The sequence below is a fragment of the Schistocerca serialis genome, chromosome 1 (genome assembly GCF_023864345.2).
Source record: "Schistocerca serialis cubense isolate TAMUIC-IGC-003099 chromosome 1, iqSchSeri2.2, whole genome shotgun sequence".
In the NCBI taxonomy this organism is placed as follows: Eukaryota; Metazoa; Arthropoda; class Insecta; order Orthoptera; family Acrididae; genus Schistocerca; species Schistocerca serialis.
Genome location: NC_064638.1, coordinates 239,790,532 through 239,813,394, shown reverse-complemented (window position 1 = coordinate 239,813,394; position 22,863 = coordinate 239,790,532). Strand labels below are relative to the sequence as shown.

General features: G+C 43.4%; 1 protein-coding gene across 1 annotated transcript in view; it reads right to left on the bottom strand.

Moving 5' to 3' along the window:
• Positions 1 to 22,863, bottom strand: part of LOC126462620 (fatty-acid amide hydrolase 2-A-like) — an 83,516-nt gene that overhangs the window by 14,621 nt on the left and 46,032 nt on the right. The window contains exons 8-9 of the mRNA XM_050096091.1: positions 20,661 to 20,828; positions 3,753 to 3,935 (exon numbers count right to left, since the gene is read on the bottom strand). Of these exons, the coding sequence (XP_049952048.1) occupies positions 3,753 to 3,935; positions 20,661 to 20,828 (351 nt within the window). The remainder of the gene's footprint in view (positions 1 to 3,752; positions 3,936 to 20,660; positions 20,829 to 22,863) is intronic.

Here is a 22,863-nt window from a genome sequence, read left to right as displayed (position 1 = left end):
CAATTGACAGGAATGGGGGAAAGAAGTACAGTAGAAGAAGAATGGGCAGCTCTGAGCGGTGAAGTAGTGAAGGCAGCACAGGATCAAGTAGGTAAAAAGACGAGGGCTAGTAGAAATCCTTGGGTAACAGAAGATATATTGAATTTAATTGATGAAAGGAGAAAATATAAAAATGCAGTAAATGAAGCAGGCAAAAAGGAATAGAAACGTCTCAAAAATGAGATCGACAGGAAGTGCAATATGGCTAAGCAGGCATGGCTAGAGGACAAACGTAAGGACGTAGAGACTTATCTCACTAGGTGTAAGATAGATACTGCCTACAGGAAAATTAAAGAGACCTTTGGGGAAAAGAGAACCACTTGTATGAATATCAAGAGCTCAGATGGAAACCCAGTTTTAAGCAAAGAAGGGAAAGCAGAAAGGTGGAAGGAGTATATAGAGGGTCTATACAAGGGCGATGTACTTGAGGACAATATTATGGAAATGATGTAGATGAAGATGAAATGGGAGATACGGTTATGCGTGAAGAGTTTGACAGAGCACTGAAAACCTGAGTCGAAACAAGGCCCCGGGAGTAGACAACATTCCATTAGAACTACTGACGGCCTTGGGAGAGCCAGTGCTGATAAAACTCTATCATCTGGTGAGCAAGATATATGATACAGGCGAAATATTCTCGGACTTCAAGAAGAATGTAATAATTCCAATCCCAAAGGAAGCAGGTGCTGACAGATGTGAAAATTAACGAACTTTCAATTTAATAAGTCACAGCTGCAAAATACTAATACGAATGCTTTACAGACGAATGGAAAAACTGGTAGAAGCCGACCTCGGGGAAGATCAGTTTGGATTCCGTAGAAATATTGGAACACGTGAGGCAATATGACTTACCTTAGAAGAAAGATTAAGGAAAGGCAAACCTACCTTTCTAGCATTTGTAGACATAGGGAAAGCTTTAGACAAAGTTGACTGGAATACTCTCTTTCAAATTCTTAAGGTGGCAGGGGTAAAATACAGTGAGCGAAAGGCTATTTACAATTTGTACAGAAACCAGAGGGCAGTTATAAGGGTCTAGGGGCATGAAATGGAAGCAGTGGTTGGAAAGGGAGTGAGACAGGGTTGTAGCCTATCCACGATGTTATTCAATCTCTATATTGAGCAAGCAGTGAAGGAAACAAAAGAAAAATTCGGAGAAGGTATTTAAAATCCATGGAGAAGAAATAAAAACTTTGAGGTTCGCCGATGACATTGTAATTTTATCAGAGCCTGTGAAGGACTTGGAAGAGCAGTTGAACGGAATGGACAGTGTCTTGAAAGGAGGATATAAGATGAACATCAACAAAAGCAAAACGAGGATAATGGAATGCAGTCGAATAAAGTCGGGTGATGCTGAGGGAATTAGATTAGGAAATGAGACACTTAAAGTAGTAAAGGAGTTTTGCTATTTGGGGAGCAAAATAACTGATGATTGTCGAAGTAGAGAAGAAATAAAATGTAGACTGGCAATGGCAAGGAAAGCGTTTCTGAAGAAGAGAAATTTGTTAACATCAGGTATAGATTTAAGTGTCAGGAAGTCGTTTCTGAAAGTATTTGTATGGAGTGTAGCCATGTATGGAAGTGAAACGTGGAGATAAATAGTATGGACAAGAAGAGAATAGAAGCTTTCGAAATGTGGTGCTACAGAAGAATGCTGAAGATTAGATGGGTAGATCACATAACTAATGATGAAGTATTGAATAGAATTGGGGAGAAAAGGAGTTTTTGGCACAACTTGACAAAAGAAGGGACCGGTTAGTAGGACATGTTCTGAGGCATCAAGGGATCACAAATTTAGCATTGGAGGGCAGCGTGGAGGGTAAAAATCGTAGAGGGAGACCAAGAGATGAATACACTAAGCAGATTCAGAAGGATGTAGGTTGCAGTAAGTACTGGGAGATGAAGAAGCTTGCACAGGATAGGGTAGCATGGAGAGCTGCATCAAACCAGTCTCAAGACTGAAGACCACAACATCAACAACATACTCTGTTGTAAGAGTCAATAAAATAACATTGCATAATGAGTAGACGTTAGTCAGCAGGAACAGCTGGTCAGATTTACATCTGTGTCCTGTGACATGACATGAGGCAGAATTATGTGGATGGAGCAGTGGTATCCGTGCCCCATGACACGGATATCTTTCTGTAAGGTACGGATCCTGAATAATTTCTGACAACAAGTGATTCCTGCCCTGCATCTACCATCTAACAACTAACAGCTGAATCCAAAAACATCAACTACCTTTAAGAGGTTATGAAAAGCTTCCCTGCTCAGTAATAAACTTACAGAGACAGGAGTATTTCAAGACACAGCTCGTGTACTGCTTGAATATCGCACATTGGGTCCAACATTTACAGCCATGCCAACAGTAACTTCTTTAACAATTTGTGGAGCAATTGTTCGTCGGTCTCTCCTAGGAGCGGTTCCTAAATCACCAGTTAATTCGAACTTCCGAATCATATTCTTCAAAACTTTTGAGGGAAGTAATCCTCTCCGTATTTCTTTGACTCGTAGATATACGCGAGCAGCAGCACTATTGCTCCCAGAATGAAATGTTCACCCTGCAGCGGAGTGTGCGCTGATATGAAACTTCCTGGCAGATTAAAACTGTGTGCCGGACCGAGACTCGAACACGGGACCTTTGCCTTTCGCGGTCACTTGCCCGCGAAAGGCAAAGGTCCCGAGTTTGCATCTCGGTCCGGCACACAGTTTTAATCTGCCAGGAAGTTTCAGCACTACTGTTATTATTTTGATAAAACAGCTTTACGAGTAAAGCCCAGTTCACCTTGCCCAGACCCATGTTCACTGTCTCCAACTGTAATGCACAATGATGTTTGTGTTTCACGCGTACGTCGACGTACCAGTAGCGACGCCCAACGTCAACTCCTGGCATTAACACTGCTAAAAACGCATACCTTGCAGCGCACAGTCTGAACATCATTCCTATGAAGTTGGATACCGATACGCCAAATAGTCTACCGTCTACACTGGATCAAGTAAGGAAAGTTTAATTAGAATCACCCTGTATTTTGCTTCCTTACATCTACATCTACATCTACATGGTTACTCTGCAATTCCCGCAGAGGGTTCATCGAACCATTTTCATACTACTTCTCTATCATTCCACTCTCGAATGGCGCGTGGGAAAAAGAAACACCTAAATCTTTCCGTTCGAGCTCTGATTTATTTTATTATGACGATCATTTCTCCCTACGTAGATGGGTGTCAACAAAATATTTTCGCATTCGGAAGACAAAGTTGGTGACTGAAATTCCATAAATAGATCTCGCCGCAAAGAAAACCGCCTTTGTTCCAGTGACTGCCACCCCAACTCGCGTATCATATCAGCGACACTCTCACACCTATTGTGCGACAACACGAAACGAGCTGCCCTTTTTTGCACTTTTTCGTTGTCCTCCGTCAATCCTACCTGGTAAGGATCCCACACCGCGCAGCAATATTCCAGCAGACGACGGACAAGTGTATTGTAGACTGTCTCCTTAGTGGGTTTGTCACATCTTCTAAGTGTCCTGCCAACAAAGCGCAATCTTTGTTTCGCCTTCCCCAAAATATTATCTGTGTGGTCTTTCCAGTTTAAGTTGTTCGTAATTGTAATTCCTAGGTATATAGTCGAATTGACAGCCCTTAGATTGGTGGGATTTAGCGTATACCGTAAATTTATCGGATTTCTTTTAGAACCGATGTGGAAAACAAACCTGTATCCCTAGAGGCAGTCCCTCTCGGCTGAGGCCTGTGGGACAGTGCGTGGCTGGCAGCCCCAGCAGGTTGAAGATGGCCGTGTAGACGCCGTTCACAAGATTGCCGTACATGTTGTACAGGTAGCCGGCCGGCGCCACGTACGTGGGGTACAGCAGAACACCGTCGTCTCGCAGCAGCTCCTGCATAGTCGTTGGAAAATATTTTCTGAATGAGTATAATACAGTAACGACCAAATGGTAAAGAAGGAAATAAACTAGACACACACACACACACACACACACACACACACACATGCATACGCAGCAGAACTCCATATACATTACTGGCCATTAAAATTGCTACACCAAGAAGAAATGCAGATGACAAACCGGCATTCATTGGACAAATATATTATACTAGAACTGACATGTGATTACATTTTCACGCAATTTGAGTGCATAGATTCTGAGAAATCAGTTCCCGGAACAACCACCTCTGGCCGTAATAACGGCCTTGATATGCTTGGGCATCCAGTCAAACAGAGCTTGGATGGCGTGTACAGGTACAGGTGCCCATGCAGCTTCAACGCGATACCACAGTTCATCAAGAGTAGTGACTGGCGTATTGTGACGAGCCAGTTGCTCGGCCACCGTTGACCAGACGTTTTCAATTGGTGAGAAATCTGGAGAATGTGCTGGCCAGGGCAGCAGTCGAACATTTTCTGTTTCCAGAAAGGCCCGTACAGGATCTGCAACATGCGGTCGTGCATTATCCTGCTGAAATGTAGCGTTTCGCAGGGATCGAATGAAGGGTAGAGCCACGGGTTGTAACACATCTGAAATGTAACGTCCACTGTTCAAAGTGCCGTCAATGCGAACAAGAGGTTACCGAGACGTGTAACCAATGGCACCCCATACCATCACGCCGGGTGATACGTCAGTATGGCGATGACGAATACACGCTTCCAATGTGCGTTCACTGCGATGTCGCCAAACACGGATGCGACCATCATGATGCTGTAAACAGAAACTGATTTCATCCGAAAAAATGACGTTTTGCCATTCGTGCACCCAACTTTGTCGTTGAGTACACCATCGCATGCGCTCCTGTCTGTGATGCAGCGTCAAGGGTAACCACAGCCATGGTCTCCCAGCTGATAGTCTATGCTGCTGAAAACGTCGTCGAACTGTTCTGCAAATGGTTGTTGTCTTGCGAACGTCCCCATCTGTAGACTCAGGGATCGAGACGTGGCCACACGATCCGTTACAGCCATGCGGATAAGACGCCTGTCATCTCGACTGCTAGTGATACAAGGCCGTTGGGATCCAGCACGGCGTTCCGTATTACCCTCCTGAGCCCACCGATTCCATATTCTGCTAACAGTCATTGGATCTCGATCAACGCGAGCAGCAGTGTTCCGATACGATAAACCGCAATCGCGATTGGCTACAATCCGACCTTTACCAAAGACGGAAACGTGATGGTACGCGTATCTCCTCCTTACATGAGGCATCACAACAACTTTTCACCAGGCAACGCCGGCCAACTGCTGTTTGTGTACGAGAATTCGGTTGGAAACTTTCCTCATGTGAGCATGTTGTAGGTCTCGCCACCGGCGCTAACCTTGTGTGCATTCTCTGAAGAGCTAATCATTTGCATATCACCGCATCCTCTTCCTGTCGGTTAAATTTCGCGTCTGTAGCACGTCATCTTCGTGGTGTAGCAATTTTAATGGCCAGTAGTGTAATTTGAATGCATGGAAGACATTCCAGACGCCAGCAGCCTTGTCACTAATGTAGTGTTCGCTTCCTTGTTAGTTAGTTACGTGTTCCGCGTATGATTTCAACGATTCTTTTATCAAAATGATGTGGAACGAGTCAGTTTACAGGATGTGAATAAATGACTACTGTTATCATTAATGAACACGTTATTGCTTTAATCCCACTCATACAACTACAGATAGAGACAAGATTTTTTTTACCTCTAGAGACGTTTTTAGCTAGAATTTCAACAATGGAATAGAAGGAATAGTCCAGGAAATATTATTTTAAGTTAGATTTAAAACTTGCTTTGCTATCTGTCAGACATTTTGTATTGTAGGGCAAACGATCAAAACTTTTTGTTTCTGCATATTTAACCGGTTTCTGAACCACTGAAAGCTTTAATAATGAGCAATAACGGTTCCACCGACTTAAATCCCATCGAACACGTGTGGGGTGCGTTAGGCAGACGTATTGCAGTACATCCGCACGCACCAACGACCATCTAGTAGTTGTCGAGCGTGCTGGAGGATGATGATGATGATGATGTTTGGTTTGTGGGGCGCTCAACTGCGCCGTTATCAGCGCCCGTACAAATTTCCAACCTTTGCTCAGTACAATCTCGCCCCTTTCATGAATGATGATGAAATGATAACACAAACACCCAGTCATCTCGTGACCGTGCTGTTGCGCGACTGGAAGGCCCAACACAAGAATTCCTTACCAACCTTGTGGTCAGCATGCGCGCACATTGCATTGTCGTCAAGAATTCCTTACCAACCTTGTGGTCAGCATGCGCGCACATTGCATTGTCGTCCGACGTGGTCACACTTCCTCTTAAGAACCGTGTCCCACCTTACGTTATGTCCACGTATCATCATACATCGTGGTGACTTGAATCTGTCAGTCTGTTCACTGTCTTAGAATAAAAGTGTCATTTCTGTTCGCCCCATTCCATGTTATTTTAGTTACCTTCTGTGTGATACCGTAGCAGTTCGTTCCATGTATATTCCAAGTTTCGTCCATCTATGTTTATTGGAACTGATGTGTCACGCGAAATTTACTTTCACCCTTAAGCTTTCTACACCAGTGTATACATCGACAAGCAGTGACGGAGATAAAAGAAAGTTCCCTGAGGGCTTAAAACTCAAGGTGCAGGAATATTAATGATAAGCCCTGTTGATGACATTGTTCACCTCACTGAAAGCAAGGAAGATTTGCTCGGGCTGTTAAATGGAATCAGCTGTCTAGTGAGTGCGCACTATCGATAGTTTTATCTACCAGGTATCATTTTGCACGATAAATCATAATGACGCGGAAGTCATTTTAAATTCACATCGCAAATTAATCTGGACTGAAAGTAAACCAAAGAAAGACTAAAGTAGTGAAGAGCAATAGAAATGACATTGGCGATAAGCTTACCACTAAAATTGGGGACTACGAAGTAGACAAAGTGAAACAATTCTGCATTCTTGGGCACAAAAGCTCATGACACACGAATAAAGGACGAAAAAGAGACTACCATAGGCAATCGGATCATTCCTGGCCAAAAGAAGTCTACAAGTATCAAACTTTGGGGTTAACTTGAAGACGAAATTTCTCACCAAGTATGTTAGGAACACAGTACTCTGCGGAAGTGAATCGTGGATTGTGAGGGAAACAGATAAGAACAGAATCGAAGCATTTGAATATAGTGCTATAGAAGTATCTTAAAAATTAGGTGGTCTGAAAAGAAATGAGGAGGCTTTACTAAGAGTGGGTGATGAGAGGAACATTGTGAAATCATTGACAAGATGTAGGACGCTACGACACGATACCAAGGAATAACTACTGCGGTGCTCGAGGAAGTTTTAGAGGGTAAAAACCGCAGGGAACGAGAGATATTGGAATATATTCAACAAATAATGGAGGAGGATGTGATGAAGGGCTGTTATGAGATCAAGAGATTGGCACAAGGCCACATCAAATCAGACAGTAGGCTGATAATAAGGAAAAGGTTTCCACTAGTCCCAGACATATCTTGTGGGCTAACTATAGGGTGATTTAGCGGCCCCATCGAGGTACGAAAGGTGCCTGAGTGTTTGTCATCCCAGGAACGTTTACACGCAGCACTGTTAACATGGCTGTTCTTTTTTTCTTGAAAGAGGGGACTGAGCACGTCATACTCATCAAGCAGATGTAGAAGATAGGGCAACACTTCTTCAAAAAAAATTTCAAATGTGTGTGAAATCGTATGGGACTTAACTGCTAAGGTCATTAGTCCCTAAGCTTACACACTACTTAACTTAAATTAGCCTAAGGACAAACACACACACCCAAGCCCGAGTGAGGACTCGAACCTCCGCTGGGACCAGCCACACAGACACTTGGTCACAGAGAATGCAGAGAATGTAGAAATAAATATCCTTGTTTATGTTCACGGTAAAATTAATTAGTGACTCCATGTCATTGTAGGAAGAAACGTTCAAAACGCCACAGAACCCCCTCATCACAGATTCGTTTGGTGAACGTGACAAAGTCAGGAAGATGCTCATAAAACTTCCGTAACAGACGCTACAAGAGAGACATTGTGCAGCACTAAGAAGTTTACTATTAAAATTCCCATATCGTACGTTCAAGAACAGTTAGGCAACACTTTAGTTCGTCCCATGTACACCTGGTGAAATGGCATGGATTCTGGAGTTCATACGTAGCCTTACCGACTGTCGTTCTTTCCGCGAACCATTTGCGAATCGAAAGAAAAGGTTTGTGGAGTAAAGATGTGTGCGCGAAAGAATGTAAACATTGAAATACCTACAGCATGATGATAGTAGAAGCGTCCTCTATCGCACACCCTAGGATGGCTTGTGGATTAAAGATGTGTAATACACATAATGACATGAATGTAACACTAATTTTCACTACTGTAAATATTATTATTATTGTTGTTATTTACTGGCTCAATCATTTTGACATGGTACCGATAATATTACTAAACTATAGTAAACTCTGTGCGAACCGACCATGAAGGGCCAACGGCACAGATCGGCCACCGTGTAATCCTCGGCCCACAGGCGTCACTGGATGGGGATATGGAGGGGTATGTGGTCAGCACACCGCCCTCCCGGCCGTATGTCAGTTTCCGAGACCGGAGCCGCTACTTCTCAATAAAGTAGCTCCTCAGTTTGCCTCACAAGGGCTGAGTTCACCTCGCTTGCCAACAGCGCTCGGCAGACCAGATGGTCAACCAACCAAGCACTAGCCCAGCCCGACAGCGCTTAACTTCGGTTATGTGAAGGTAACCTGTGTTACCACTGTGGTAAGGCCGTTAGCACTGATAATATTGCCGGTTAAAATAACAAATTAGCAACTTGTAACCATATTCTTTGAGAATTCGACGAACTATTCTGCAAGCACTTTGCACAACCGCCTTCTGAAGTTGTCAACAAAGCCAAGGACGCAGCCTCAGGTCGTCAAGGCTCGTCAGAGGTTGCTTTGTGATAACATCTTTGGCCGATGTTGCTAATGAGACGATATGCACAGACATCTGTTTCCACAAGGCTTTTGTTTCGTCTACCATATCCCTGCACTTGGGCATCTACTCAACGCCGGTGCTTTGAAAATTATTTGCGCTTGGTAAAGCGATGTCTATGAGAAAAATGACTTGTTCATCTTTGATAATTATTGTTTCATCAGGTCAACTTCATTAAATTATCTTGTCATTATTCTGTACCCCTAATTTTGCATTTTTTTTTTTATACTGAGAGAAACGTTTTACTATTTTTTGTTTACTTGAGTCCCCCTATCTGCAGTATCTTAGAAATGTTTACTTTTTCCACGGGAATCTTACTGAATGTACAGGTTTATTCTAAATGATGGACCCATATTCAAACTTCGTATTTGTTGAAGAACAAATTCAAAATTAACAAGCTTTACACCAATGAAAAGATGAAGTGTCAATTTTTTTTCGTAAAGTTTGACATCAGTTTAATAAATTAAGTAATTTGTAATAATTTTTAATTAATTATGTTTTAATAATCATTTAATAATTATAAATTTGGTAATTGTTATAAGTGTTCAATGTGGCCACCGTTGGGTGCACGGCAAACATTGATGCGGTAGCCAAACTCGTCTCACACACTTGAAAAAGTGTCTGCTGTTACTGAGTCCACGGCAGCAGTGATCCGGTTCCGCAGATCGTTCAGAGTGCTTGGTAGAGGCAGGACGTAAACAACTTCCTTCACACAACCCCATAAGAAATAGTCGCAGGATGTGAGATCCGGTGGCCAGAAGTGCAGAGCCAGGTTCTCAAGTCTCCTGCAACAGATCCAGTGCTGAGGAAGGGAGTCATAGCGTCATCCTGTTGGAAAATGAAGTCCTGGGAATCTTCCATAACTTGAGGGTACAGCCATTGTTCCAACATGTCGAGGTACGTGATTCCTGTTATAGTTCTTCCCGCAAATAAAAATGGTCCTTAAACCTTTGTACAGGATACAGCACAGAACACGTTGATCTTCGGCGAGTCTATTTCGTGTTGCAATGGTGAACGTGAATTTTCCAAACCCCATATGCGAACATTGTGTCTGTTGACTTTTCTGTTAAGAAGAAACGTCGCTTCATCGCAAAAAATTACGCCCTGTAGAAATGCGTCTTGCTCCATCTTTGCCGGCCGGAGTGGCCGTGCGGTTCTACGCGTTACAGTCTGGAACCGCGAGACCGCTACGGTCGCAGGTTCGAATCCTGCCTCGGGCATGGATGTATGTGATGTCCTTAGGTTGGTTAGGTTTAAGTAGTTCTAAGTTCTAGGGAACTGATGACCTCAGAAGTTGAGTCCCATAGTGCTCAGAGCCATTTGAACCATCCTCTATCTTTGTTAGCACATAACCGCAAAATGCGAGATGGTTCTTTTTGTCGATGGGGTTGAGAGCGTGTACAAGTTGTAATCGGTAGGGCTTGTACAGCAAACGCCATCTCAGAACTTTCCATACAGTTGGTTGGGGTATTCCAAGTTCTCGACTGGCTCTATTGATAGACTTACTGGGACTGAGCACAAGACTTTCTTGAATCCGTCGGACATCATCCTCTGACACACGCGGTCGACCTGTGCTTTTTTTTCTTTGCACACACTCCCAGTCTGTTTAACTTACTTAAACCAATGGCTAATGCTTTTGCGAATTGGTGGTTGAATACTGAATTTGGTACGAAATGCCCGCTGCACTGTTATTTGCGACTCACTTTTCGCGAACTCAAGAACGCAGAAAACCGTGTTCTCCACATTCGAAATCTCACTCGCAACTGACAGTGAAACGGAATGACGGCACTACTGCCGCGCGCCAAAAACTTTGAAACTTCCTCTTTTCATTGGTATAAAGACTGTTCATTTTGTATTTGTACTTGAATACAGACGAAGTTCTGAAAATGGGTCCATCATTTAGAATAACCCCGTATTTATTTACGATTGTGATGCGGTTGTTGTAACATTATCAAGTAATAGCTCTCTATGCAGAGCGTATATGCACATTCATTCAAATTAAGCGCACCCAGTCTTCGTGCCAACCATACTAACACATTTCGTATCATATGCATAACAAAAGCACAGTGATAAGCAAAAGTGCAGAATTGACATGAATACATCAGCAGTTATAACATGAAGTGATACGTCCTTTTGTTAGGAAACCATATATCTTGTTTATTCTCATACTTACGACATGAAATACGGTTTAATATCAATTGACACACTTTATAGAAAGTTATTACTTCAGAACGATCCTAAATATATATATATATATATATATATATATATATATATATATATATATATATACAGATAAATTGAAAGATGGGAGGAATACATATAATATCTGCACAAGGCAAACGAAGACAATACCACAGAAGGAGAAGAGAAAGTGAACGAACATGAAAGAAATAAAATCACGAGAAAAATCTGACAGAGCTCTGAGAGATCTAAGTCCCTCAGAAATACTGAGATCCTTGGAAGAGCCGACCATGACAAAAGGCCTCCGTGTGCAAGATACCTGAGACAGCCAAAATACTCAAACGTTAAAAAGAACGTAGTACTGACAGGTGTGACTACTTCTGGACCAACAGTTTTACAAAACACTGTTTGAAATTACTGACACGATACATTTACAGAAGAATGGAAAAACTGGTAGAAGCCGCTCTCGGCGTTGATCATTTTCGGTTTTGGTGAAATGTACGAATACGCGAGACCATTCTGACTCTACAATTTGTCTTAGAGATAGACTGAAGACAGGGAAACTTATGTTTATAGCATTTGTAGACTTAGAGAAGGCTTTTGACAATACAGTCTCTGAAATTCGAAGTTAGCTGGGATAAAACACAGTGAGCGAAAATTTGTCTACAAATTGTACAGAAACTAGCCTGGAGTTACAAGACTTGAGAGGCATAAAAGGGATGCAGTAGATGAGAGGGGAGTGATACGAGATTGTAGACTGTCCTCGATGTTATTCAGTTTGAAGGTTAAGCGACCAGTAAAGGAAACAAAGAAGAAGGGAGAAGAAACAAAAATTTTACGGTTTGGCGATGACACTATAATTCTGTCAGAGACCGCAAGGGACTCGGAAGAGCAGCGGAAACGAAAGTTAGGGTCTCGAAAAGAGGCTATAAGACGAATATCAACGAAATTAAAACAAGGTTAATGGAGTGTATTCGAAGTACATCAGGTTATGCTGGTAGAATTAAATTATGAAATGACGCACCAGAAGTAGTTGGTGAGTGTTGCTATATTGACAGTAAAATAATTGACGATGGCAGAAGTAGCGGATATACACTCCTGGAAATTGAAATAAGAACACCGTGAATTCATTGTCCCAGGAAGGGGAAACTTTATTGACACATTCCTGGGGTCAGATACATCACATGATCACACTGACAGAACCACAGGCACATAGACACAGGCAACAGAGCATGCACAATGTCGGCACTAGTACAGTGTATATCCACCTTTCGCAGCAATGCAGGCTGCTATTCTCCCATGGAGACGATCGTAGAGATGCTGGATGTAGTCCTGTGGAACGGCTTGCCATTCCATTTCCACCTGGCGCCTCAGTTGGACCAGCGTTCGTGCTGGACGTGCAGACCGCGTGAGACGACGCTTCATCCAGTCCCAAACATGCTCAATGGGGGACAGATCCGGAGATCTTGCTGGCCAGGGTAGTTGACTTACACCTTCTAGAGCACGTTGGGTGGCACGGGATACATGCGGACGTGCATTGTCCTGTTGGAACAGCAAGTTCCCTTGCCGGTCTAGGAATGGTAGAACGATGGGTTCGATGATGGTTTGGATGTACCGTGCACTATTCAGTGTCCCCTCGACGATCACCAGTGGTGTACGGCCAGTGTAGGAGATCGCTCCCCACACCATGATGCCGGGTGTTGGCCCTGTGTGCCTCGGTCGTATGCAGTCCTGATTGTGGCGCTCACCTGCACGCATACGACCATCATTGGCACCAAGGCAGAAGCGACTCTCATCGCTGATGACGACACGTCTCCATTCGTCCCTCCATTCACGCCTGTCGCGACACCACTGGAGGCGGGCTGCACGATGTTGGGGCGTGAGCGGAAGACGGCCTAACGGTGTGCGGGACCGTAGCCCAGCTTCATGGAGACGGTTGCGAATGGTCCTCGCCGATACCCCAGGAGCAACAGTGTCCCTAATTTGCTGGGAAGTGGCGGTGTGGTCCCCTACGGCACTGCGTAGGATCCTACGGTCTTGGCGTGCATCCGTGCGTCGCTGCGGTCCGGTCCCTGGTCGACGGGCACGTGCACCTTCCGCCGACCACTGGCGACAACATTGATGTACTGTGGAGACCTCACGCCCCACGTGTTGAGCAATTCGGCGGTACGTCCACCCGGCCTCCCGCATGCCCACTATACGCCCTCGCTCAAAGTCCGTCAACTGCACATACGGTTCACGTCCACGCTGTCGCGGCATGCTACCAGTGTTAAAGACTGCGATGGAGCTCCGTATGCCACGGCAAACTGGCTGACACTGACGGCGGCGGTGCACAAATGCTGCGCAGCTAGCGCCATTCGACGGCCAACACCGCGGTTCCTGGTGTGTCCGCTGTGCCGTACGTGTGATCATTGCTTGTACAGCCCTCTCGCAGTGTCCGGAGCAAGTATGGTGGGTCTGACACACCGGTGTCAATGTGTTCTTTTTTCCATTTCCAGGAGTGTATAATGTGGACTGTCAATGCCCAGAAAGGCGTTTCTGAAAAAGATAAATTTGTTAACATTGAGTATAATTTAAGTGTTATAAGGTATTTGTCTAAGAAAAAAGTGAACGATAACCAGTTCAGACAGGAACAGAATAGATTCTCTTAAAATTTGACGCTGCAGAAGAATGCTGAAGATAAAACGGGTAGATCACATAACTGATGAGCAGGTAGTGAATCGATTTGGGGGAAACAGAAAATTATGGCAGTTTTTGGCACAAAAAATTGGATTTGTTAAGACACTTCCTGAGTCATCAAGGGATCGTCTATTTGTAATGGAAGGAAGTATGGGAACTAAACTGAGTAATGGGACATCGAGAACTGAGCACAGCGAACAGATTCAGATAGATGTAGGTTGTGTTAGTTATGCTGAAATGAAGAAGCTTGCACAGGACAGACTAACGTGGAGGGCTGCAATGACAATACAACATCTACATTTAACTACATTCAATGCGGAAATGTTGCCATTTCTAAGACTGATTTGTAGTACGGAGGAGAGTCTTTCACTACCTGAAACTGCTGACCCTACACCAGATGAATTACTATTATCATTATTACTAAGTACAGCTCTTGTACTATGGACATTGCAATGTTAACTGAAAATAGACACTTCGTGGATGTCTTGTTAATCGTGTAACATGACCTGCTGATCGTATCTTAAAATGTAAAGCGTACTGCCTGGCAAAGAAAGTGAAGCACCCCGAAAGGTAGGAGGAAACGAAATGGAACTTCGCGTATTGAGAAGGTGTGTAATGTTATTTCAGTGGTTACAATGCTGAGTCAAATTTATGAAGAACCTGGCAGTACGAGCCCAATTATCAGTGTGAAGTTTCACTCCCTCTGACCTATGTGTATGCATTGATTCGGTTGGGAATGGTGTCATATATAATCTCTCCTGAAGCAAGCTGTCCCACAGCTGTTGTAACTCGTCCCTATTACGCTGAAACTGAAACTTGGACGGAGTTGACGCCTGAGCTTACCCCAGGTATGTTCTGCCGTGGACAGGTCTGTGGTATTGTTGGCTACGATACTACCTAAACATTACGCAGACACTTCATAGAGGCGCGTGCCATAAGTGGAGGAGCATTGTTCAAAAATAGAACCACGATACTGTTCCACGAGAGGCGACACACGAGGACGTGGGATGTTCGTATTCGTTATGGCGACAAAGTTCCCTCAGTCAGTATCAGCCGTGACCCGAAGTCGTACCCGACGGCTCTCCACACAGAGACGCCAGGAATAACACCTTTGTGCCTCTCCAAAACATTGGAAGAACGGGACCTCTTCCCAGGTAGCCATCATATCGGCCGACGATTGTCATCCGGGATAGCGCAGAACCACAATTCATCGCTGAAAACAATATGACGCTATTATCAGAACGAGGGAGGTGGCGCAGTGGTTGGCACACTGGACTTGCTCTCGGGAGGACGACGGTTCAAACTCGTGTATGGCCATCCAGGTATAGGTTTCCAGTGATTTCGCTAAATCGCTCCAGGCAAATACCGGTATGGTTCCTTTGAAAGCGCGCAGCCGATTTCTTCCTTTTCCTTGGCACAATCCTAATGAGCTCGATGTCGGTGCGACATCAAACCCAATCTTCCTTTTTCATCCATCATCAGCCGCCGATGCTTCCCAGACAAAGCACAACTCCCAACGAATCGGTGTCTCTTCTGGCGGTGACGGCAGCCAATCCATGGAACGGTAATTCCAATATCTGGCTGCTTCTAGAAGCCGACCAATGATGGAGAATGACACAGAATTTTGCAGGGAATCCCTTACTTATTCTCGGATGGCAGGGGTAGATGTGAATGGGTTACAGTGTGTTTGGTGCACAATACTACACTTTCCCTTGTCGTTATCAGACGTGGTCTATCGGATCCTTGACGACGAGTGTGCCTGCCCTCCCGTTCCCATGTCGACCAATTTTGGGCCATTGTCACATCCTAATACCCCAAAGATCTGGATACTGCATGATTCGATCACCCGGCCAAATGGATATCCACACCGACGAGGCTTTCAAACTCTGTTAGGTGCGAGTAATGCTGTGTCACACAAGCAAGCGTCATTTCTTTGTGCTTTGCAGTGATCACTCAACACCTGACACTGTGTGGTGTGCCTCTTATATACCCCACCCGAACTGGTAACAGTAAACAAGAATAATACTATTGCAGTCTGACGACCATTCTACCCGTCACAAAAAAATTGCAGTTTAATCAACCACAAGCCCGCCAGTGGTGTGTGCTTGCACGAAGTTAAACTGACTTCCGACCGTGTCTTCTGGGTGCTCCATTTTCTTTTTTTTCTTTTTTTTTGTCAGACAGTGTACATGCATAAATCAAAAATTAACTATTGACAGGTCTGCTTTGAGCCGTGGTGGGACCGGCGCCAGTAGTATCTCTGACATGAGTACGATCGATTTCCTAGTACAGAGGTTTGTCTTGGGGCTTGGGCCGCTCGGGATATAAGCGAGCGCCGACCGCGAGTAAGGGGCCCCCCTCCCTTTTATAAATCCCTCCAAATCCTTGAACGCCATGCTCTCCGCCTCGCCTATCGTACCCGTCTCCCCTCCCCCACGCGGATCCTGTACGATCTCATCCCCTTCCCCCACCTCCTCCTTTTCCTTGAACGGATACGGATCCTGTACACCTTCCGTAAACTTGATCCTCCTCACCCGCTCGTCTCCCCGATCCTCTCCCACCCCCGCTCGCTGCCGCGCCTGTATTCCCACGTCCCACCCGGTCTCCATCTGTCCACCCTCCTTACTCTCTCCCAAGGTGGCTTCCGCCAGCCTGATGATGTCCTCGTCCCCTCCATCTACCCCTCCTATCAACTTTGACCCTGCCCCGCCCCCCACTTCCTGTGTCCTTTCCTTTCGGCACCCTCCCTCCCTTCTCTTCTCTTCCCTTCTTTTTCCATCTCCCCGTCCCCTCCCTTCCCCCTCTTCCACCGGGCTTCCTCTCCCCCTTCCTCCCTCCCCCCTATCTCCCCTGCCCATGGCATCTCTGCTCTCCCCTCTCGCTCTCCCACTCCCCTTCCTCCTCCTCCTCTCTTGGCAGGTCCCCGGACACGCACACGCATAGTGAACATTTGCGCGCCGGAGACCGTCGCCTTCTGTGTCTCGTGTGTGTGACGTCGTATAGTGTTTTTTGGTGTCCGCCGTCCCACTCCTACGTTCACTTGTGCCGTCGGACTCATCAGTGTTTTGTGCGCTGTGCCAACGTGTTTTCAGTGTTGTTATCGTCACATGTGAACGACTCCGTGTTTTTTGTGTGTCTGTGACCTCTCTCTTTTGCCCGTCACTTTGTTCATTGTCATTCACCATTTTTTATACTCTTGTAAAACGCTATGGCTGAAGAGCGGTGTAGTCTGCCGCTGCCAGCCTACCTGAGTTGTACAGGTTTTAAAATAACAATAAAGTAAAAAAAAAAAAGGCGAGTAAGGGGAACAACACTTGGCGAACGGAAGGCGGCGGTGCGCGAGTCGGCGATTGGCTGGCGGGCAGAATCGATGACGGCGTGCCTGAGGCCGGTCGACGGTTATCACGTGGTTATGCTGGAGGCGGTGGGATTTGGTCGGCGCTGTGCATTCTCCGGCAATCTCGTGAGCTGTGGAGGTGCCCGCTTCCTTGGAGGAACACGCTGTTAAGGTCTTGCGAAGCGATGCTCTGACATCTTCGCAAAATCGCCCCAGCATCGAGACACCCAGTTAAGTACTCTAATTACTAAGAGCGCTTAGTTAACTGTGATGGTGATCGCTCTTGGTGTAGTAAGACATTGCCGGACGCATGATGTTACGTGTGTTTGACTTCATTTGATGCCTTTTGCTTAGCGTGTGCTCCACTTCCGCATAATATTGATGTATTTGCAGAATGTTAGTTCATTAACTGTTATTAGCAAGTGTTTAATTTGCTTACGATATCGGTTAATCCATATCAATATGTCCTCTGCGGGCAATCTGAGTTTTTATTTCTAAAGGTTACCGTGTTTTGCATGACCACTTACGGTGGCCAATATGTGTGTCATTAAGTTCTAGTGAGTGTCGGTTCTCATGAGCCAGTTAATTTCCCACTCTTAGCGTTTGTTTGTCATGTACTGTTTCACTTAAAGGAAGGACTTGCGAGTGAAACTAGTTGTTGTTTAGCCTTGAATTTATAGTGTTAATTTACTGGTCAGTCTTGAATGTTAAAGTTAAGGAAAGTTTTTTTTTTTTTTTTTTTTTTTTTTTTTTTTTTTTTTTTTTTTTACCTTCTGTTGTCGGGTGTGGTCTATGTTTCAGTGAGCTGAGGCACGGGCAACCGAAGCGCAGAGCTTCCCTTTAGATTACAAGTTTGGCTTACGGGAGGTGGACTTCGCCTGAGCCTGTGTGTTCCTCTTTGGTAGCGTTTGCTAAGTTCACATTTCGGTGGCCTACTCCATGTGGGGCTGCAAATGGAGCCACGTCTTGGTTCGAAGTTAAGTATTACTTCCCTCAGTCGGCTCCATCGTTCGTGGTTAAACTTCGGCCTTACAAGCTTGGCCCTTACTTCTGTTGTTACACATTTATGATTGTACAAAGTTGTAACTTTCTATGCCCTAAAAGCCCATCTTACAAGCCAATGGGCATTTGAATAATTTCGAGATTCGCTCTGCAAGTTCTCTAGTCTAGTAATTTGCAAGACTGCTCATGTTACGTTTTAATAAATATGTTCTAAGTATTCGTGTTAATATAGAGGCTGTGTGTCCACTGTTGTTGTTGTTGTGTTCTTCAGTCCTGAGACTGGTTTGATGCAGCTCTCCATGCTACTCTATCCTGTGCAAGCTTCTTCATCTCTCAGTACCTACTGCAACCTACATCCTTCTGAATCTGCTTAGTGTATTCATCTCTTGGTCTCCCTCTACGATTTTTACCCTCCACGCTGCCCTCCAATACTGAATTGGTGATCCCTTGATGCCTCAACACATGTCCTACCAATCGATCCCTTCTTCTAGTCAAGTTGTGCCACAAACTTCTCTTCTCCCCAATCCTATTCAATATTTCCTCATTAGTTATGTGATCTACCCATCTAATCTTCAGCATTCATCTGTAGCACCACATTTCAAAAGCTTCTATTCTCTTCTTGTCCAAACTATTTATCGTCCATGTTTCACTTCCATACATGGCTACACTCCATAAAAATACTTTAAGAAATGACTTCCTGACACTGAAATCTATACTCGATGTTAACAAATTTCTCTTCTTCAGAAATGCTTTCCTTGTCATTGCCAGTCTACATTTTATATCCTCTCTACTTCGACCATCATCAGTTATTTTGCTCCCCAAATAGCAAAATTCCTTTACTACTTTAAGTGTCTCATTTCCTAATCTAATTCCCTCAGCATCACCCGACTTAATTCGACTACATTCCATTATCCTCGTTTTGCTTTTGTTGATGTTCATCTTATACCCTCCTTTCAAGACACTATCCATTCCATTCAACTGCTCTTCCAAGTCCTTTGCTGTCTCTGACAGAATTACGATGTCATCGGCGAACCTCAAAGTTTTTATTTCTTCTCCATGGATTTTAATACCTACTCCGAATTTTTCTTTTGTTTCCTTCTCTGCTTGCTCAATATACAGATTGAATGACATCGGGGAGAGACTACAACCCTGTCTCACTCCCTTCCCAACCACCGCTTCCCTTTCATGTCCCTCGACTCTTATAACTGTCATCTGGTTTCTGTACAAATTGTAAATAGCCTTTCGCTCCCTGTATTTTACCCCTGACACCTTCAGAATTTGAAAGAGCGTATTCCATTCCACTGTTATTTTACATGTAACGTTAAAGTATTGGAATTAAAAGGGTCTTAAATAACGTGTCTTAACTAGAGCTGTTTCGTTAAACTTATGGTCAAATTTAGCCTTAGTGGCATTTCTCAATGTTTATGGGTGATCGTTGCCTAATGACTTATTAACTTGCTTATGATTTTATGCAATGAGTGTTTCGTAAATAATCTTGCCTGAGTTGCGTCTGTCAATTCTCATGTAAGATTGTTTTTGGTAGTTATTATTAACTATGAAATTGAAATGTTCACTTTATTGGGTCAGCCCTTCCACTCTATCCATTCCATTCAACTGCTCTTCCAAGTCCTTTGCTGTCTCTGACAGAATTACGATGTCATCGGCGAACCTCAAAGTTTTTATTTCTTCTCCATGGATTTTAATACCTACTCCGAATTTTTCTTTTGTTTCCTTCTCTGCTTGCTCAATATACAGATTGAATGACATCGGGGAGAGACTACAACCCTGTCTCACTCCCTTCCCAACCACCGCTTCCCTTTCATGTCCCTCGACTCTTATAACTGCCATCTGGTTTCTGTACAAATTGTAAATAGCCTTTCGCTCCCTGTATTTTACCCCTGACACCTTCAGAATTTGAAAGAGCGTATTCCATTCCACTGTTATTTTACATGTAATGTTAAAGTATTGGAATTAAAAGGGTCTTAAATAACGTGTCTTAACTAGAGCTGTTTCGTTAAACTTATGGTCAAATTTAGCCTTAGTGGCATTTCTCAATGTTTATGGGTGATCGTTGCCTAATGACTTATTAACTTGCTTATGATTTTATGCAATGAGTGTTTCGTAAATAATCTTGCCTGAGTTGCGTCTGTCAATTCTCATGTAAGATTGTTTTTGGTAGTTAATAAACACGTTGGAATTGAAATGTTCACTTTATTGGGTCAGCCCTTCCACTCCCTTTAGATTTTAAGGTTAAACAAAGCATCTGTTAAGTAAAAACGTTCCATGCTTAAATCTTACGCTATGAATGTTCATGTTACTCTACGTTCAAGAGAAACAGTAAGAAAAGTAACAAGCAGACACTAGCAGGAATAGTTAGTTACTAACTTTAGAGCACGTGTAATTTTACGGAGACTTTTAGCAGCCTCAACAGCTGAAAGCAATCTGTACATACACGCATATAGAGCTTGAAACTTGCGGTGGCCTTGTTCAGCGTCGCCTTCACGTCGTCTGGAGTCAGCTTCTGCAGCCTGTAGCCCAGCTCATATACCAACACGTAGGCGTTGTGTGGCAACTTCCCCGTCAGGAAATGAAGTAGCGTCGTTCCGAGACTGTCCCTATACTGTCAACAAACGTAGAAAAGTCTGACTCCAGCCATATAAACATCTTTCAAAAACCTCATGACAATGAACTGCGTTAACTGGATTTTGTTAGCACTATTGGTTTCGGCTGTAAGCCATCATCTGGTAGCTAACAACACAACATTCCAAATTTGTAGAACAATATTAAGACAATGCAAATAGGCGCCTAGCATTCACATAATTTACTTACGAAAATGCATGTCATATGTCATGAATATTTAAACAGAAAGCACTGAATATTTTAATCCACATGAAACACGTAATTAAAAAAACTCATTCATAGCATTTACAATTGCAGCAATCCTCCTGTTCACATCAGATGATAACAACAAATACAAAGTGACTTGGTATCGCACCCAAAGATCTTGTTATGCTGAAGATACATCAACGAAGATGTATCGATGCGTTCACTATTCAGTTACAAACTGTCACAAATAACGTACAGAAAGCTAAATCTTATCTCCACTATCGTTATGTAGCACAGTAATTTTTTTTGTACAGTCATGCCATCATAACACACAGAAAAAGATACAATGTCTGAGTTGATGTGGTCACTATGTAAATTGCAGTATTGCAGTATTGTACAAATTATAGAGTAGGTTATAACTAAAACGAGACCTAATACGAAAATGATCCAATAACTATCACGTACTAAAAGGTAGTGACAGGATATGGTGAGACCTTGTAATTGTGTGATTCATCCGAGTAATTATGTATCCCTGTGCATAGGCCTTTCCAGCTCTACATAACTTGCTGATGATGCAGAAGATATATACAAGATTCACTATTCTGGTAACGTAGAGTAAAAGTACAGAGAGTGAAGAAGTAGGGCACTGGAATTGCTGAACGAATGCTAATTAGATCAACAAACGATACTTATCTCCAAAGCATGTTGAAATAGTAAGAATCTGTCTTGATGACTATGCATTTGAGTCACATCAATAGGTTATTCATCAAACAATCTGCACTCAAATACAGAAATTCCAAGAGTAAAACTCTTATGTTGAAAACTGACAATAGATACTTTCACGTAGAAAGCGTAACTTGCCATATGTCAAACCGGTTTTATTCATACTCTGAAATTTAAGTGATTTTCGTAAGTATATTGTTATGTGATTGCTAGGCGCCAATTTGTGCTGTCTTGCTGTTGTTCTATAAATGTGGAATGTTGTTTTGTTAGCTGCCAGATGATGGCTTACGGCTGAAACAGGTAATACTAACAAAATCCACTTAATGCATTTCTGTATTTTTTGAAACACATATCGACTGCTGAAAACTGCCTGAAAGAAAACCATATAAACATGGCCGTTTCAGCTCGGCAAGCCCAAAATGGCCACCACGACTTAAGCTAGACGCTTAGTGTTTTAAGCTAAACGACCTGTCTCACCGCAGTCTAAATGAACCAGGTGCTTGATGTGAAGTTCACATCAACAAATATCCTGTTTAAATTTAAATTTTGTACCATATAAAAACTATTTTTCTAATTCCATATTTTTCTTTACAGATTGAAATTAATCAGACAGCTGTTGAATTTCATATACCTGGTTCACTAAACGTCGGCGTCACAGCTAGTGAAATACAAAAACAGTAAAGCGACAAGCCGTTTTGTATAATCCACGTCACCCACTTTGTTGTCACACAGTGCATTCTTCTCAGAATGTCTAATTAAACAGAACAGTGGATCTACGTGAAGAGAAAGTAACACTTGAATATCATAATAATAAATGACTTATTTTAAACATTATGAGTTACTTTTAATAGTCTCGTGATACCTTCAGCAGCCATTCTCTTTATTTAAAATACTAATGTAGAATTTCAGTCTTAGGTCGTTTTCAAGTATTCTGTGAACGATATGGTATATTATGTAATGTACATCTCGCTCCTATGACTGCACGTAGTTGTTGCAAAATAAATTAGAAATAGTTTTCACTATTTTAGAAGCACATAACATAAAGATAATGGCAGCTGAAGGTGTCACAAAATCATTCAAAAAATTCATCGCAGCTGTAGACTATC